The sequence below is a fragment of the Chrysemys picta genome, chromosome 12, assembly GCF_011386835.1.
Source record: "Chrysemys picta bellii isolate R12L10 chromosome 12, ASM1138683v2, whole genome shotgun sequence".
In the NCBI taxonomy this organism is placed as follows: Eukaryota; Metazoa; Chordata; order Testudines; family Emydidae; genus Chrysemys; species Chrysemys picta.
Window position 1 is genome coordinate 44122251 of NC_088802.1, and position 19511 is coordinate 44141761.

Sequence of the window (19511 nt, forward strand, 5' to 3'; positions counted from 1 at the left end):
AGGAAAGAATGCTCAGCTTTGAAGAGACCAGCACTCTGGGGAACAGGTCTCTGCCACAGAATGTGCTTAAAATCATACTAAAGGTCCAGAGAAAAGACACAAGGAAGAAACTTAAAGGAGCAGAACCCGGCTACTGTGCACATGATTTTCACTGGTGCAGCAGATCTATACTAGGAGTTTGTATGATGCCAACTCCTGTGATTTTATCACAAGTGTCCTGATATTTAGTGCTTGTCTTTAAGCACCAGCTCCTGGAGCCACGTGATTACCAGAGAATCTCAGCTTTGCTTTCAAAGAAAAGTATGTTTCTAGTCCTTATGGCTGTGGAGAAAAGTTTGAAACCATCACAGAAGTGCCCCATAAAGGTCCTAAGCCAGAAGACAAATACAAAGATCCCAAAAGGTGTTATTTTTTAAAAAATCATGTGATTTTTGAATGCTTGAAGTTGGCAGTCCTGGGTTTGCACCAGTTCAGCTCTAATATCTGTAGCTATGTCCGCCGCTAAACTGCAGCGGAGACAAAGTCTTAGCATGGCACGCAGAAAAACCTTTCAGAAACCTTCAAATTATGGGAACTCCATTTCTCCCTATGATATGACATTTCCTTTAATCATGCTTCTCCTTTTTAAAAAAAGAAGAAAACATCAGTCACCGGAGAATGCAGGTTGTGCAACTTCTTTCTGCAGTCAAACAGCAGCCTTTTCAAAGGGAAGTGGGGCAGCTGACACATCTAGAAACTTGACACCATAGAACTGGTCAGTGAGGCTTGGGGTTTCATTTTCAACTCTCACAAAAGGAAGAGGGTCCCTGCGATCTCCAGGAGAACCCAGATCTACCAGAGGAGAGATTCACCTGCCGAGGGAACCAGGACCATGAGGATTTTCTCTGTTTTGCTTTGGATTCTTTTCCCAGGTGAGAATGACATGGTCTTTTTGTGGATCACTAGAAATACAATGCAAGTATTGGGTTTGCACAGGGTTTGCCGGCTTCACCATCAGAGCATGAAAGTCTCAACTCTGCTCTTGCTGTGGTTCTAACTCACAGGGGAGATGGAGCTTACAAAGTGGGCAGGACAGTAAAGATTTCAGCACAGAATCTGTGTCCGTGTCTGCGGAGACAGTTTTCTATGAAGACAAAGCAAGGAAAATTTTAGCTGAAAAGGAGAATTTTTCCGAATGTTCTCAGCACAGCTGGTCAAAGAACAGAAAACAATATTCATTACAATTATTTGATGAAAACATTGCCAGCATTTGGAACCAATATTATTTGCAACAAATACTGAGGCTAAGAACGTAGGCAGATTCTAAAAGGGATTGGAGATTTACATGGATATTGAGAATATCCAGTTATCAGAAAAAGAGCAGGAGTACTTGTGGCACCTTAGAGACTAACAAATTTATCATACCAGTTATCATAATTAGCATCAACCAAAATTTTGGATGAGAAATCAAAGCACACACTTCTGGGCTTAAGGCGATGTCTAGCTATTAGAGATCAGGAAGAGACCGGAGGGGAGATGGTGGGTGGGGGGCGGAGAGAGAGATTGTCCCACATCTGCATACTGCAGGATTCTTACACGTTTCTCTAAAGCACGTGGCTCTGGCCAGTGTTGGAGACAGAATACTGGATGTTGAGTCTCATCCAGTCTGGTTATTCCAATGTTCCTATAAGATGAATTCTAGCAATGAACATATGAAAACAGAAAGTTATAATAAATGTGATGTTGTAACCTTGACCGTATGGGACACTACCCATGTGATAGTTATAACTAATTCTATAGGGTGTGATTATTTCTATCTACAGAAAATTGCTTTCATCACTGTACAGTCTGAGCATCTTTCAAAGAATGTTTGCAAAAGTGCACCAAATAGTACAGTTTGGAGCTTTTCAGACTTTCTATGAGACAACATCACACTCAAGATGAGTTCTGCGGTAGGTGTGACATCCCAACCTGGTGCATTTTGGGGCATCACATTATAGTAGGAACTGGCCGAATCAGTGTGTAGGTAATAATGCACTGCTTCTCCCTGCCTGGTTATTGGGGATATTCAACACCAGTGGCTAAATATCCTGGTTTTTGATCATTTATCTGTGTAGTGCACACACACACACACACACACACACACACTTATTGAAAAGGCCTATAGCCAGAAAACGTCCCTAAAGAGATAAGAGCTGGGAAAGATTGATCAGTCACTCATGAGACAAGGCCTCTGGTTTGGGGAACAGGCCTTCACCACAATATGGAGCTAAGAACAAACTGTAGCTCCAGGGTGAGGGCCACCAGGAGTGAGCTCAAGGGAGCAAACCCCTAATGTAGACACGGTTTGTACCGCTGCACACTGTCTATATTAGGTGATTGCAGTTTTACGATTTCTTCTGGTTTTATTGCAATTCTCTCAATAGTTGGTGTTTTTTCTTAACACTCCAGCTCCTAGATACCTGTGATTTGGGGAGAGTTTCAGCTTTCGTTTAAAAAATGTTTCTATCTGTCACAGTTGTGGAGTAAAAGCCTGAGAACATGATCCAAGTGCAACATAAAGACTCAAAATCCAAAAGGCAAAGAAAAACAAACACACATTTACACTGCTACCTCGATATAATATGACTCGATATAACACAAATTCGGATATAATGCGGTAAAGCAGCGCTCCGGGGGGGTGGGGGGGGGCTGCACACTCCGGTGGATCAAAGCAAGTTCGATATAGAGCAGTTTCACCTATAATGCGGCGAGATTTTTTGGCTCCTGAGGACAGCATTATATCGAAGTAGAGGTGTATTTATTTTTTTCAAAAAATCTCATGACTTTTAAGCCAATCTCATGATTTCGGTGGGGGGATGTTGACTCATGACTTTTGATTACACTTGGGTATGTCTACACTTAAACTGTTACGGTGTCAAAGTTAAGCCGCTGTAGCACTTCACTATAAACACTACCTACGCCTACGGGAGGGATTCTCCCATTGGTGCAGGTAAACAACCTCCCTAAGAGGTGGTATCCAGGTTGACAGAAGAATTCTTCCATCCATCTAGAACTGTCTACACGGGGGCTAGGTTGGCATAGCTACTTCTCTCAGGGTGTGGTTTTTTTATACTCCTGAGCGGCGTAGCTACGCCAATGTATGTTCCCAGTGTAGACTAGTCTTGAGGGTTGGAAATATTGAAGATATTAACCAACTGCAACAGTTAAGTATTGCAGCTTTTACTCCAAAAGTTCCTACCACACGTGCATGGAATGGAAGACCTGACTCACCATATCTCACACCTTGTGTAGTCATTTACATCAATGCAAAGTGGCTGTTAAACATGGCAATCTCAGAATGGCAGCATTTTACACTCGCTTTGCACTGGTGGAAATGACTACAGGAGGGGCAGGACAATGGTGAATCGAGTCCCCATTCTTCATGGGTTAGGAGGTTCTTTTGTGTGTCTCCCTACAACGAAAGGGATTTCAGACTATAGAGAGTCAGACAGTTAGGTTTACGCCTCCTGAAAGATTCAAATGTTCAATGTACTCTTTCTGAATTAGATACAAGCCCTCAAATAGCCCCAAAATACTTTTTTAAAAGGGGGGGGAAATGTATTTTCAAAATGGCTAAACTAAAAATCGCTGATGAGATTTTGCATAAAAACATCATCTCTGGTCTCAGACAAAGCCAGGATAATTTTGGCTGAAGAGGAGAATTATTCAGAACATTATCAGCAGAGACAGTTAAATAATGGAAAACCTTATTCACTAATAACTACTTGATGAAAAGATAGCCAGAATTTGTGACAAATATTATTCACAACAAACTATTTGACCAGCTCTGGTGATGAGCATGGGAAAATAGGATGGGATAAGGTAAATCCTACTGAAACCTGGATATAAGGGACACCATCAAGTATTTCATGCAATTTGTTTTCTAGGCTGCGTTTTGTCTACCTAGTTGCTAATATGACCCTTACCGTCAAAGTATCTTTCAAGCAACTTTCAAAGGCTGCTTTTAAAAATTAAATAAATAACTAAATAAATAACAAAAGTAAACCAAACAATACAAATGTAGGGTCTAATCCTAGAAACACTTCCACCTGCTTAATGTTAAGAACATGATTAATCCCACTGATTTACTCTAAGCATGAGTGCCAATGAAACCAAAAGGAGTTCTCCTGGACTTAAAAGGAAGCACATCGGTAAATATTTGCAGGGTAGAGGGGTGGCACTTTTCTGACCCCTTGGCTGGACTAGCATTGATAGATATTATGTTAGATCAAGCTAGCTTGCTCCATTGAACCAACACCTCCCAAACTGTATGTTAGAAAGTGCTAAACTAGTCAGGTTTCCATTGCTGAGATATTCCAGCATGGTGCATGTTGGAGCATCATAGTGGAGCATGAGAGGGCGGGGGAGAGAACCCCCAAAATATGAACCTGAAATGGAAAGCCAAAACAAAATGACATGTTAGGTGAAAATGAAAAAAGAAAGTTTCATTTTGAAAAGTAGGTTTGAAATTGAACTCATCATGTCACTGTTCAATTTTCCCACACAGAAAATCCAAATACTGTTTTGAAACAGCAAATGTTCCTACTGGCAAATATATTCCTCAAAAATACAATTGACACCTGCATTCACTCCAAGCCTCTGTGCACTGCTGGAGTGGTGCAAAGGGGCCTGCGTGTAAATAAGAATCAAGCCTAATTTTGAGCCCCTTTTATAGTTATTTATTAACCTGCTGAGAGCAGCCCAGCCCCTACTCCTGCCCATGCCCGCCCCCCTGTCCCATTCACCGGCTCCCACGCAGCCCCAGGGGGGAGGGGCAATTGCTCTTGGTCCCTTTCCACAGTTTTTAAAAGTCTGATTTTAGGACAGGTGAACTTCGAAGCTGCAGACTCTGACCCCCCCCGTCCACCCTCCAAAATGCTGAAGCATCACCCACAACAACATTTCTCGCTCCCGCCCACACACACACACAAAAACCCGGGCACGTGGGGTCACGTTATTCCTGGTAGTGGCCAGAAGAGTGCCCCATGTCTCACTGTCTCTGTCTCTCGCAGGCTGCTGGGCGGTGGCACCTGTGACGGGCCCCGGGGCAGTGAGCGGCCCCCAGGGCGGGTCGGTGGCTGTGCGGTGCGGGTACAGGAACGGCTATGAGGATTATCAGAAGTTCTGGTGCCGGGCAGAACGAATGTTCTGTTCCAACGATAGCATATTTGTGAACCTGCGGTCGGAGGCGGAGGTGAAGCGGGGCAGAGTCTCCATCCGAGACAATCACACACTGAGCACGTTCACTGTGACCCTGGAGAACCTGACACTGGCAGACGCCGGCACGTACCACTGCGGGGTAGGGAGCAGTGGGCATCTCATCGACACTGTGAACATCACCGTCTTCTCTGGTAAATCCCTGCACTGCCCCCGGCAGTGTCGGGGCTGCCGGGCATGGGGCAGGGCCGGGGGACACTGGGCGGGGGAAGGGGGCGGGTGTCTAGACCGGCAGATCTGCTGTAACCCGGGAGGTGCCAAACGCCGTAGCCCGCTCTGCGCAGGGCCTGGCCCGGGGCTGTGAGGGGCCGGAGGCTGCCCCCAGGGCGGCCATCGAGCCCCTCCGCTGATCCCTGCAGCACCCGCGCTGGTCAGCGGCTAATCACCCCGCTACTGAGACCCCCAGGCTGGGCTCCGCGCTCCTCAGTGGCTGCCAGGCCCTCTCTCTGGACACTCACAGAAAAGTTATTGCGTTTGCTGGCTCCAAAGAGACAGTACACATGCAGGCCTGTTAGTTTAGCTGAGGACTTTACCTCTCAGTTTAATACACAGCCCTTATTTGTAATAAAACCAGAGTAGCTTTGTTAACAAAGAACAGATATGTAGGTGATATAAGGAAGAACAGAAGACACAAGTAAAACAAAACAAAAACAGCTTTCTAGTGACTGAAACTTAATTCAGCAAGTCACAGTCTTTGTCTAAGCAGGTTTCTCACTTATAGTCAGTTCCCAGAGACATCAACCCTCTTGGCTGAAGGATCCACCTTTGTCCGATTACCAGAGCTCTGGTCTCTTGTGTCCCATGGGTGATGGATGCCAAAATGGCTTTCTGCTTATATTTCTCAAAGTCTATAGTCTCTGTTTCAAGTGGTAGGAAGGCTTCCCAGGAGTGCAGGCTCCATCCACACTCATGATTGTTAAGCTTCCTCCACTCCCTGCCCCCACAGCCCATCGTTCAGCTTGATGGTGCATTGTTTACCTTATGTGTAGATGTACTTTCCATTGTCATCTGTGGTAGAAACTAGCTTAGTTCAGATTGGAGAGACAAACAACATTCCTTTGTCTGGGACAGGCTGGGCTTATGCACGGGTTGCAAACCACCTTTTAAGAACATATTTTCCAGCACATGTCTATAGTTCTTTATACACTGCCCATACCTCCAGCACCCAATAATATTAACGAGCAGCTTGTTACCGGTTTGCATAGGATACCATATATGACACCGCTCAGAGACAGATTCTGGCAACAGTGTGTTGGGGCAATGAGTGTGTCGTGCCTGACATGAATTATGTCCTAGGGTCCCTTGTGCCAGATGGCATTGAGGGGCTCCCTGGTTCACAAGTGGCTCTTGTCTTGTCTTGACGGAGGGCACGTATTTGGTGAATAGAAGGGGTCTTATCCAGACATGAACTATCCAACTCTGCTAATCTTCTGTCACCCCCTTCACAACCTTGCGAAACTCCCACTTGTTTCCTAGGTTTTCCCACGCAACTATCTGATTTCCTCCCCACCCCGTCCCCCATGCAGGAGAGGGAATTGGTGCTGGAAGATGCAGCATCACATTACATCTGCCAGTTCTTACTCGGGCAAAACTCCCATTGAAATTCATGCAGAGTCTGCCTGAGTGAGGACTGCGGGATCAGATGAACAGTTAGACCCAGGATCAAGAGAGGTGGGATGGAGGTGAGATGAGAGAGTAGTTTTAAATGCCACTGATTTGCAAATATTTGTGCAAAGTAAGGGGGGGAAAAAGAGACTTAGCTATGAATGACAGGGTCATTATTCATGAATACTTGGCCACCTACTGGATAATTATGACAAAAGTTATCAATCCTAAAAAAGTTTCATGACTTTTAGCAGAGATGCTTGTTAGTCCCAAAAGTCACATTTTACAGGAATTCTTCACTATTTGTTATTAGCTAGTCTCACACTGAGAATTGTTAAAGTCATCCACTGAGAAGGTAGGGATAGAGCTATTCCTGAGGTCTGTGTTAGGTAGGTTATAAAATAAATAAAGGCGTCCATTCAGCCCTACAGCAAACAGTGCAATCTCCGCCAGTGGGTGTCAGAATGGACCGGAGAAGAACATGGACTGAGATGTAGGTGCAGAGGGAAAGGGAGGAGAAGCCAGGGCCTGTCTGCAGGAATTTCCTTTCATCATAGTATCTTTTCCCTCAATGAAAGCTTCTCTGGTTTTCCATTGTTAACCCTATTCCGTGAGCAGTGACTGAGAAATGGACCATAATAAAATACTCCAGAGCTCCAAGATACAGCAAAGAGGAAAAAAGATACAGCAACATCATCAGGAGAAAAAGGGGAGAGCCAATGCATTTTAAAGGCAACAAATCTATGTCTGATAAGAGGGGAATGTAGTCTCCATAATACATAATTAACCTGTGGAACTCACTGCCACAAGATATTGAGGATTCAATCTTCTTATGGATAATTAAGTCATCCAGTCACCCTGGATAAGGACAGAATTATGTCCAGGGGCTTCAAAGCATAGAATCAGCCACGAAGTGACGAGAGTTAGGGGGAAGCTGCCCATATGGTTATGCTATTTCAAAATTGTCCATAACGGGGTTTCTTGCACCTTTTTCTGAAGCATCTGGTATTGGCCACTGTCACACAGGCTCCCTGGCTAGATGGACAGTTTATTTGACTCAGTATGATGATTCCCATGTTCCTATCTAGATGGATGTGTCAATGGAGTGGGGAAGAATATGGATGGAGATGGAGGTACAGAGGGAAGGGAAGGAGAAACCAGGGCCTATCTGCTCATTTGTTGACCAATAATGCAGGATGAGGCATTTAAACACCATGTGCTCATGTCAGAATAGTTGTGTCTCATTTCCTACCTCTGCTGCCACCATTGATCCTTGCAGAGGAAGCCAAGTCTTGCTCACTCTCCCCAGTCCCTCAATATTGTTGGAGTTCCCCCAAAACCTCTTCCACTTAGCTCCCCAAGAACTCAGTCTGACTACTGTCTTGTCCCTCAGGTTCCTTTATTTGGCATACAGCAAAGCTACATTATCTCACTGGTTTCAGAGTAGCAGCTGTGTTAGTCTGTATCTGCAAAAAGAACAGGAGTACTTGTGGCACCTTAGAGACTAGCAAATTTATTTCAGCATAAGTTTTCGTGGGCTACAGCCTACTTCATCGGATGAATAGAATGGAACATATAGTGAGGAGATATATACACACAAACAGACAGCATGAAAAGGTGGGAGTTGTCCTACCAACTCTAAGAGGCTAATTAAGTAAGAGAAAAAACTTTTGTAGTGATAATCAAGATGGACAAGAGGTGTGAAAATACTCCCCTTGTAAGTATTCTCACATTTCTTATCAAACTGTCTGTACTGGGCTATCTTGATTATCACTTCAAAAGTTTTTTCTCTTACTTAATTGGCCTCTCAGAGTTGGTAAGACAACTACCACCTCTTCATGCTCTCTGTATGTGTGTGTATATATATATATATTTCCTCAATATTTATTCCACTCTATATGCATCCGAAGAAGTGGGCTGTAGTTCACGAAAGCTTATGCTCTAATAAATTTGTTAGTCTCTAAGGTGCCACAAGTACTCCTGTTCTTTTTGCGGATACAGACTAACACGGCTGCTACTCTGAAACCTCTCTCTCCATTATCTCACTAAAACACCACCACACCACCTTTCTCCGCTTGCAGTGGCTTAGCTAGTACTCATGTCATGGAGCTTTAATAGCCCAGCCACCAGGAAGGCAGGTGCTGGCTCCAACAGGAAATCAATAAACAAGGGCTCGGTAATACAGCTCTGTCTGCTTTCATTTGCAGCTGTTCCTACCTCACCACTGAGGACACCAGAAAAGGACCTGACGGTTGCCACCTCCCCATGGACTGTTCCTGCCGGGTGAGTGCCCAAACTCATGCTAGAGGCACTGTGAGGTCTCCTTTCACCAACTCTAGAGCAGTTTTGGAGTTTCTACACTGTGCTCCGAAGTCAGGGCTACAATCCCTACAGAGGCCAAGGCTTTAAGTCAAACTCACCCAGCACGGAGTATTCCAGAACTCTCAGGTCTCTGCACACCAGAGGCATTGAAGAAAAGGATTTGTAGCTGAGTTTACAAGTTGAGATGGGGCATTTATCATCTAAGTCAGAGCCAGACAGTCCTGCTGTTATACAGTCCTTCCTGTCCTGCAAACTATTTTCTGCCCTGGAAGGTGAATTCCATTGCATTATACTGTATTAAACCAACACTTGCAAACAAAAAGAAAGCAAAAAACACCCCCACACACACACTCACCACTCTTCCAGCCTGACGTGGTCCAATTTTAAAGTGCTAGCACTGCATTTCCCTTCACATCTGATCTGCAGGACTCTTGCTATTCTATTGGGCTTTCCAGTCAGGCAGGGAGATATACTGCACATGTCAATCACATGATATTGATATTTTCATCTTAAAGTTGTTGTCCACTGATTCCTTCACACTGTGGCAGAAGCAGTTTACAAACCCCAGCTCTGGAAGGGGATTGTGACATTAAATTCTGTATGATTGTCTTTAATTTTTTAATCAGAAAAGCCAAAAATTCATGGCAAAAGATGCAGTGCAAGTCTCTAATCAAATAATAACATCTAGCACTTTTCCTCCACAGATCTTGAACCACTTTACAAAGGAGGTCAATATCATTAACACCATTTTATAGATGGGGAAACTGAGGCACAAGAGGTGACATGACTTGCTCAGGGTCACCCTGCAGGCCAGTGGCAGAGCCAGGAATAGAACCCAGGTCTCCTGATGCTGGGGCCAGGGCTCTCACCACTAGGTAACACTGCCATCCCTAAACAGAACAGAGATTTTACCCTTGCTCAACTGAAAATAATCTGACAGTTTTAACCTGATCATTTAATTAAGTCAATTTAATCAATAAAAAGAGTTTGCTTTTAAAATGCCAACCACAGTGGCCCTGTTAGGGTCACTACAATCGCACCCACTGCTGTTGCACTCTGTAGGTTTTTGTTGACATCAGACCTCTGTTAGGTGCTATGCTGAGGTCAGCTACCTCATGTCTCCAGTCACCTGGGCCTAGATCCTGAGATGTATTTAGGTGCTTAACACTCATTGAGGTCAGGGGGAGTTAGACATCTAAATGTCTTTAAAGACCTAGGCCCTAGTACACATTTAAACCCAGCTGTGCAGAGAGGAAAGCTAGGACTGCTTTAGATTGCCAAATTTTCCTTTGCAGAATGGTTTCTGTTTATTCAGTTTGATGCTGAAATCCAGCGTAGCAAGGTGTTAGCCTCAGCTCTGCAACGGACTCCATGTGCTTCTTTGACGCAAGTCACCCTACTTGTGCCTCAGTTTCCCAGTTGTAAAAAACAGATAGGGGTTGGCTAATACTTCCCCACCCTTTCCAACAACTTGAGAGGGGAGCAAGAGCTAAGTCTAATCTTTATATAACAAACCGTAACCATTAAGAGTAGAAACAAACATTCTCTTCTCCTTCGCCTAGTATACCAAACCTCGTCCTCTACATCCTGATCCCATCCGTCCTGCTGGTTCTCCTTTTGATTTTGTTCATTGCTGTAAAGTTTAGAAGAGCATCACAGAGGAGGAGCAAAGGTGAAAATTCTCTGATCAATTTTGCTAGTAAGTGTCACTTCATTCTCCGGATGGTGCAGCCCAATTATTTTGCTTCCTTCCTAAGGACCCTACTGTCCCTGTCTAAAAAGACAGACACTCTCTAAATTCACCCCATGTACTTAGTCAGTTACTCCATGCAGCAGGTCACATGGCCATGCAAACTGGTAGAACCCCACAGCATGCCCAGCCCCAGTGATGGAGCAGGTACTTGGCTCAGGCTAGATATAGCAGCTGACTAGTTAAAAGCAAACAAGCCAGTTGTTTTTGACCAAGTAGAAATAAGTTGTTTAAATAAGATTCATTAACACTCAGCAAAAGAAACAGAGAAATAAATTCCCCTTGATTACCTGCTCCTCCAGCCTGTAGTGATTCCCAGCTTTTCCTGCAAAGCTATCTACCCCACAAGCCCCACTCTGCCTCAGGTTCTGGGAATCCTGTGACTTTCAATCAGCTGCAGCTGGGCTTGCCAGGTTCCGATGGGTACTAATAACAGGGAAATAGCTGACAAAGTCTTTTCCTCCATCCCCTCAGCCAGAGGGCGTGCAATCGCTGCCTCAGCAAAAAGTACCCAACCAAAGCTGCACCAGCTTAACTTAAATTGGGTCAAGAAATGATTTAGCTAAACTGGAGCAAAGTCTCTGTAGACATTTATTTTATTATTTATTTTTAAGGCTGCTGGTGTGTGGAGACCGTGGCCTATCATGCTGGCAACTATTGTCACAGAGTCTCCTGGTCCTCTCCTGTCTATCGGAACCCATCTGTTGTCCCTTGTCTTCTACTTAGATTGTACTTTGGGTCTCCTTGTTCTGTGTTTGTACAGCACCTAGCACAGCAGGGTTCCTCATCCATGACTGGTGCTTCTAGACCCTATGATAGTACAAATAACACAATCATAGAACTGGAAGGGACCTTGAGAGATCATCAATCCAGTCCCCTGTACTCATGGAAGGACTAAGTATTATCTAGACCATCCCTTTTTATATGGAGATATACCTACCTCATAGAGCTGGAAGGAACCCCAAAAGGTCATTGAGTCCAGCCCGCTGCCTTCACTAGCAGGACTAAATACTGATTTTGCCCCAGATCCCTAAGTGGCCCCTTCAGGGATTGAACTCACAACCGTGGCTTTAACCAGGCCAATGCTCAAACCACTGAGCTATCCCTCCCCCACAACAGGGGTTTGTCTAACCTGCTCTTAAAAATCTCCAATGATGGAGACTCCACAACCTCCCTAATCAATTTATTCCAGTTCTTAACCACTCTGACAGTTAGAAAGTTTTTCCTAATGTCCAACCTAAACTGCCCTTGCTGCAATTTAAGCCCATTGCTTCTTGACCTATCCTCAGAGGTTAAGGAGAGCAATTTACCTACCTCCTCCTTTTAAGAACTTTTTACATACTTGAAAACTGTTATCATGTCCACTCTCAGTCTTCTCTTTTCCAGACAAAACAAACCCAATTTTTTCAATCTTCCCTCATAGGTCATGTTTTCTAGACCTCTAATCATTTTTGTCGCTCTTCTCTGGACTTTCTCCAATTTGTCCACATGGTCATCCTTTCTGAAATGTGGAATCAAGAACTGGACACAATATTCCAGTCGAGGCCTAATCAGCACGGAGTAGAGCAAAAGAATGACTTTTCGTGTCTTGCTTACAACACTCCTGCTAATACATCCCAGAATGATGTTTGCTTTTTTTGCAACAGCGTTACACTGTTGACTCATATTTCGCTTCTGGTCCACTATGACCCTCAGATCCCTTTCCGCAGTACGCCTTCCTAGACAGTCATTTCTCATTTTGTATGTGTGCAACTGATTCTTCCTTCCTAAGTGGAGTACTTTGAATTTGTCCTTATTGAATTTCATCCTATTTACTTCAGACCATTTCTCCAGTTTGTCCAGATCATTTTGTATTTTAATCCTATCCTCCAAAGCACTTGCAGCCCCTCCCAGCTTGGTATCATCCGCAAACTTTATAAGTGTGCGCTCTATGCCATTATCTAAATCATTGATGAAGATATTGAACAGAACCAGACCCAGAACTGATCCTTGTGGGACCCCACTCGTTATGTCCTTCCAGCTTGACTGTGAACCACTGATAACTACTCTCTGGGAACAGTTTTCCAGCCACTTTTGCACCCACCTTATAGTAGCTCCATCTAGGTTGTATTTCCCTAGTTTGTTTATGAGAAGATCATGCAAGACAGTATCAAAAGCTTTACTACAGTCAAGATATACCACATCTACCACTTCCCCCCATACACAAGGCTTGTTTCCCTGTCAAAGAAAGCTATCTGGTTGGTTTGACATGATTTGTTTTTGACAAATCCATGCTGACTGTTACTTATCACCTCATTATCTTCTAGATGTTTGCAAATTGATTGCTTAATTATTTGCTCCATTATCTTTCCAGGTACAGAAGTTAAGCTGACTGTCTGTAATTCTCTGGATTGTCCTTATTTCCCTTTTTATAGATTGGCACGATATTTGCCCTTTTCCAGTCTTCTGGAATCTCTCCTGTCTTCCATGACTTTTCAAAGATAATCGCTAATGACTCAGATGTCTCCTCAGTCAGCTCCTTGAGTTTTCTCGGATGCATTTCATCATGCCCTGGTGACTTGAAGTCATCTAATTTGTCGAGTAATTTTTAACTTGTTCTTTCCCCATTTTAGTCTCTTCTGATCATGCCTCATTTTCATTGGCATTCACTGGTAGACGTCCAATCAGCACTGACCTTCTTGGTGAAAACCGAAACAAAGAAGTCATTAAGCACCTGTGCCATTTCCACATTTTCCACAATGATTTGTTTATTTCAGTTTAAGAGTGGCTTATATGGATTTAGTTTAAGCCAGTTTTGTATTCACTTAAGCTAAACTGAAGCAAGTCGTTCTCATACTGAAATACGAGTCTACCCAGAGTTCTGCCCTGGTTTATCTAAATTGAGTTTTGAACTGATTTAATTTAAACTGGAGCAATTTTTGCATGTAAATGAAGCCTAGAAGACCACATTTTATTGGACAATGCTAATCTTCCCTCTCAGCTTCCACTGAGTTGCAACCACTGCACTGTTAGCCCCCTATGTGGGGATACAGCTACAGGGTTCTCTTTTTTCCTAATTCTGGGACAAGATCAGCAGGAACGCTGCAGCAGCCAGTTAGAGGCAGAGAAATGTTACTGACCATTCACCCCCCATCTGTAGCTCTCTGTCTCTCTCTCATTTGCACGCTGCATGAAAGAGGAATTCTCAAAGCAGAAAGGTCCGGATCCTCAAAGGGATTTACGTTTCTAACAAATTAGGAGCCTAAATAACTTCAAGACTCTGGGCCAAACTGCTAATCCTTAAAGGGAAACAGTCCCCAGAGACTTGGAGATCTCTAAAAAGACACTGGGGTGTCTCTCCTTGCCAGACACATCCACAGAGCCCTAACCTCATGGTGCTGGTGATGAGAAGCTTCCTGAGCCAGGGGAGCAGGAGTGTAGCCCACCAAGGAACCGAAGCTACCACTCTCCCTGGGCGCTGCAAAGCACTATGGGTCTGTGCACCACTTGCAGAGCTGATGCAGAGTGCTGGGTCTGTGTTTGTCCTCAAAAGCTGACCTGATTCATTTAGATCTTCAAAGCTGGGTCCACATGACACCGCATGGTCCCCCAGTGAGTTACATACACACGCAGTCCTAGGATGGCTTCGCTTCCGTGACATTGCATCTAGGGTGCAGGATACTACCGCGACAAATGCCCTAGAAAGGCCTAGCCATAAATAAAAATAGCTTTACATCAGCTTGATACATTTCCTGTTTCTGATTCTTTCAGCCCTTGAGGACACAGCAGGACAAAAGGAGAAGAACGTCTCTCTCTATACCACGGTAAGATAGGCTCTCGGGTAGGTGGTGATGAGCACAGTACAATAACGTACACAGGATAGAATAGTGGCTTGTCAGCAGCTCTCTGAGTTTAGAGTATTTCACACATTACTGACCCCCTGAAAAGGTGATACACCATCATCATTCACTTAGTGCTACTAAAATCCGTCCTAGGAAAGGTATAATGTCATAGGCTAGAGTCAATCTACACTAGCACAGAAGGTGTCTGTCTCCCTCTAGTGGCTGGTTCACGTAAGTTAACCATGTGCTACCACTACCAGCTAAGGGAGTTACTATTGTAGCTCAGTGTGACACTTCCCGGTAGTACCCAGGATTGTGGGGGCACTTCGCTACCCCCTGCCCTTAGCATGAGAAAGCCCTGTCTGTGCCTGTCATGGGTCAGCTCCTCAATCCACCAGCCACAGACAACACAAGCCCTCCCCTCTAGGACCCACAGGCCTCGTTATTCCGCTACAGGTTAGCAGTAGGTACACCCCAAACCTTGAACCCTCCAAGCATCTCCCTGGAGTGTCCAGCCCCTAATTCACTGGAGACTCACGCTCACAAATTTCCCACTTCCAAAGAACATGCCACCCCAGCTGGCCAGTTCCACCTCAGGTCACCGCTCCATTGAACAAACAGTGCTTAGAGACGGTTAGTTAACAAAGCAGAGAAATTCAAGGAACAGCAAACGGAGGTATTGGAATAAACGGTTACATATAAAACAAAATCCTAAGACATTCTAGAGCCTAGACTTAATGAACAAGCTACTCTCATGTCGTGCAGAGTGTTGCTCACCCTAAATCTGTACAGCACCTGACACCCAGGTTGGGGGTGTTCCCCTTTCATGAGACAAGCGCGCTGTCAGTTTGCCTCCCAGGTGAAGGATCCAACATGTCATTTTGTACTCCAAGAGACAATCTTTTGTCTTTATTCATAAACAGGACACTCCTCTCCCCCGGCTGTTTGTTTGTTCCTGTGGATTTCCTTGCTTGTAGACTTCAGTTTCTCAGTCCTCCCCAACTCTGGGTGTAAATAGGCACACAGTGTGCAGCATACAGTATCCAAATGGACAGACAGGGAGATAGGTGTCTATTACCTCCTGCCTGCAAGAAACATCTCCGAGGTGTGTCATCTGCTGGTGACCTGCCTTAATTCCAAGACCTTAAGAACATAATTTCTGTATAGATACATAACTCCTTAAATATTATCCACACGCACATTTTGCAATGATTGAGGACCAATGGGCAACTGGTGCTCGGCAAAGACGGCACATGCCATCCGTCACTGAACTATCTTGCATATATCTGACCCAGGGGATCCTTGTAAACCCTCTGCACCCCCAGTGCCCACTGGAAGTTGACACCAGAGTTCCTTGGGTCACACTCACCTCAGAGAGACTTGTGCTTTTAGCAGGAAATTCCCAGCCCTGCTGATTAACCGGTCTGAAGGGGGAGGGGTCATTATTTAGACTCAGACAGAAAGGGCGCCATTTTTAACATGGCTGCAGCTTAGGGCAGTACAGGGAAGGAGTCACTTCCTGCCAACTCCACCCCTCTAGCTCCTCAGTGTGGCATTTTAGTACGAGGGGTCCCTTAGAGTTTCCTGTTTGCTCTGAGCACCTCCCATGTCTGTTTCAGATTCCTGGGCACAACCTTCCCTTCAGTGCATCAGATCCTGCTGCCACTGGCCAGATGACAATCTATATGAATGTGCAGCACCTGCCCAGCTCAGCCGATCCAGCGTCCGTCTATGAAAGGATGATCCCGCAGATGAGTCAGGTAGGAAGAAAACCCAGTGCCAGCACACTGCTGCTGTAGGGTGGACTCCCCCGTTCTGAGACTCCCTCACTTCCAGGCCTGGAGGACACTGTTCCAAAAGGGAATCTGCTCCAGTTCAGGGGCAAAACCTTCCTTCTTCCTCTTCCTCACCAATAACCAGCCCTGTTCAGTAGCAGCAACTCGAGAACCCTTCAGCAAGGCACAACCTAATTAAAGCCAAGGGTCGCTTGGAGGAATCAGCTGTGGTTTGCAAGGTTCTCGTCTCCTGCCTGGACCTGCTCCAAGTTACTCCATCTCCTCTTCTTGTTGTTTCTTCTCTCTGATTCATGGTGTCCTTCTTTCAGGTTTCAGGACAGAGAAAAGCAGTTTCTTCTGGCCCACAGGACTGCCCAGCCACAGATCAGCAGGACACCTACATCACTATGTGCGCAATCACACCCCATTCCCCCATGATCTGTCATCAAGCAAAGTGTGGGAGAAAAGCTGCAGGCTGAAGCCATTCCTACTCACGGGATATTTAGCAGTTCGTCCTTATTTCCCTACTGTCCCATGAAAGCTTCCAGACTGGCATTCCCTCTGCCCTGCTTCTCCTGAGCAATCTGCCAGCAGCAAGATGTGGTGGGGAGGTCCCACTTCCAGCACAATTTTGTCTTCAGAAATGTACTGGGGGCCAACAGCTACTACAAAGTGCTTCTCCTTTCCTGGACATCAGCTTGAAACAGCACAAAGTCTTGGTGGTTCCGGTTCCTCAAGGGCTGGAGGTATTCCTCTGGTGCTCGTTGTGGCATCTCTGTGCTCCAGCACCACATAATTGCTCATAAAACTCACTTGGTGCAAAGGAGCTTGGTTCTGGGGTCAGAACCTCAGGATGATGAGACAACTCTTTGGCTGGAGGTGATGTGGTGAATAGGGCCTCAGGGAGGCTGAGGAACAGAAGCTTGGGGAGATGAGGGTGTGGAAATAACAATGGGAAGATGAGGCAGAAGGAAACAGCTTTGTCCTCCATTCCCCCAGTCAGCGTGGAATTAATTGTGCTGGAATCTTTTTACCCCCAATCCCATGTTAGCACAGTGGCTTAGAACAAGAAGGGCACATGGATTCCCCCATTTTATATAGGTTAAGTGAAAAGATTGAGAGCCCATTCCCAGACGTTCTTTTTGGACGTCTTCGTCTTTGATCCTAAATACCCTGTGGGACACATCTAAAGAATTTGGACACAAGACCAATATCATTCTGGAGTGTAGGAACAGGAGTGTTGTATGAAAGACACGAGAGATAATGGTCCCACTCTACTTGGCACTGGCTAGCCCCGAGCTGGACATTGTGTCCAGTTCTGGGGGCCACACTTTAGGAAATAGGTGGACAAGCTAGAAAGAGTCCAAAGAGCTACAAAAATGATATAAGATTTAGAAAAATCTCACCTATGAGGAAAGGTTAAACCACTAGGTGTGGTTAGTCGTGAGAAAAAAAAAAGCAGATGGGGAACCAAACTTCAAATATGTTAAGAGCTGTTATAAAAAGGGGGAAATCCATTGTTCGCTGTGTCCACTGAAGGCAGGACAAGAAGTAAATGGGCTTAATCTGGAGCAAGGGAGATTTAAGTTAGGCCTGTCTACACTGGGGGGGGGGGGGGAGAAGAGAGGGAGAGGAATCGATCTAAGTTACGCAACTTCAGCTACATGAATAACGTAGCTGAAGTCGACATACGTAGATCGACTTACCGTGCTGTCTTCACTGCGGTGAGTCGACTGCTGCCACTCGCCCGTTGACTCTGCCTGTGCCTCTCACTGAGCTGGAGTACAGGAGTCGATGGGAGAGTGCTTGGGGATCGATTTATCACGTCTAGATTAGACATGATAAATTAATCCCCGCTGGATCGATCGCTGCCCGCCAATCTGGCTGGTTGTGAAGACATACCCTTAGATAGTAGGAAACTATACAGATAGTTAATTAGTGGAATAGGTTACCAAGGGAGGCTGTGGAATCCCCAGCCTTGGAGGTTTTTAAGAACAGGTTGGACAAAAACCTGTCAGGGATGGTCTAGGTTTACTTGCTCCTGTCTCGGGGCAGGGGGCTGGGCTTGATGACTTCTCAAGGTCTCTTCCAGCATTACATTTCTATGCCTCTGTGTTACAAGAGCTACACTTTGACTTGCTGGTCATGCAGCAAAAGCCACCTGTTGGATAAGGTTTGTGGAGCGGATTGAGGGTCTGGTTCCAGAACGATAAAGGGGTGCAAAGGAATGTTTGCGGTTGGCGAGCTGGACAGCCAGGTTGGGTTTGCTGAGCTGACTGTTTTGTTCCTGTTTGAATGTTTACTTTTAAATGCAGCTGGAGATGTTATGTGGTAACATTTATAAGTGTCTAGTGCCTTTGCAGAGGTGTCTTTTCTTTATTAATCTCTAAATAAACAAGAACCGCACAGCCAGTTGTCAACACACTTGAGTGGCATGGCTAATCATTTCTGCGGGTACGTGTCAATGGCCAGACTTTGGGAAATGCCTGGAGCGGGGTCCATCTGAAGCTAATTTGAAATCACTAGGCATCAGTGTCATCCTGGTGTTGCACTGGCGATCTAGACATTGCTTCAGGCCATGGGAGTGCAGCGAAGGATGCTCATGGGGGTAAAGCCCAGCACGGGGAGTCAAGAGATCTGGGTGCAATGCCCAAGGTGACCGAGACAGCCAAAAGTGACCTTTCTGGGCTTCATTTCCCACCATGAAAAATAGAGAGAACACTTCCCTATCTCACAGGGGTGGTGGTAGGCTAAATTCCATCAGGTTTGTGAAGAGCAGTGAGATCCTCAGAAGCTGCTTGGAGGAGAAGACAGCACAGTACTGCTCTCGCTAAGCTGCAAGGTGAAGGTTTAGAAAGATGAAATGGTGACAACTCCAGGCTCCCACACTTGGGCAGGAGCTCCCACCTGCTCCTATTTGCTCAAAGGAATGAACCTAACGCTCCGTCTGGGTGGTTGGGGGTGGAGGTCCATAGCCTCCTCTCACCTCTAGGCTCTATT

The 19511-nt window shown here is 45.3% G+C and overlaps 1 protein-coding gene across 2 annotated transcripts; it reads left to right on the plus strand.

Annotated features, from left to right (window-relative positions):
• Positions 1–653: 653 nt before the first annotated feature.
• Positions 654–18935, plus strand: LOC101950984 (CMRF35-like molecule 5). 2 transcript variants are annotated; one of them, XM_065563470.1, is made up of 7 exons: positions 654–911; positions 5034–5372; positions 9051–9126; positions 10728–10837; positions 14666–14718; positions 16356–16496; positions 16841–18935. In XM_065563470.1, the coding sequence occupies exons 1-7, from the start codon at positions 872–874 to the stop codon at positions 16988–16990; spliced, it is 909 nt and encodes a 302-aa protein (XP_065419542.1). In that variant the 5' UTR covers positions 654–871; the 3' UTR covers positions 16991–18935. The 2 variants fall into 2 exon arrangements, with proteins under 2 accessions (XP_065419542.1, XP_065419541.1); XM_065563469.1 differs by having other exon boundaries at positions 655–911; positions 10728–10864.
• The last annotated feature ends 576 nt before the right edge of the window (positions 18936–19511 follow it).

Coding starts and splice junctions, on each gene's coding strand:
- LOC101950984 (XM_065563469.1), top strand. CDS start 872: ATGAGGATTTTCTCTGTTTTGCTTTGGATTCTTTTCCCAG. Junction 912..5,033: donor GCTTTGGATTCTTTTCCCAG/GTGAGAATGACA, acceptor TGTCTCTCGCAG/GCTGCTGGGCGGTGGCACCT. Junction 9,127..10,727: donor CCATGGACTGTTCCTGCCGG/GTGAGTGCCCAA, acceptor TCCTTCGCCTAG/TATACCAAACCTCGTCCTCT.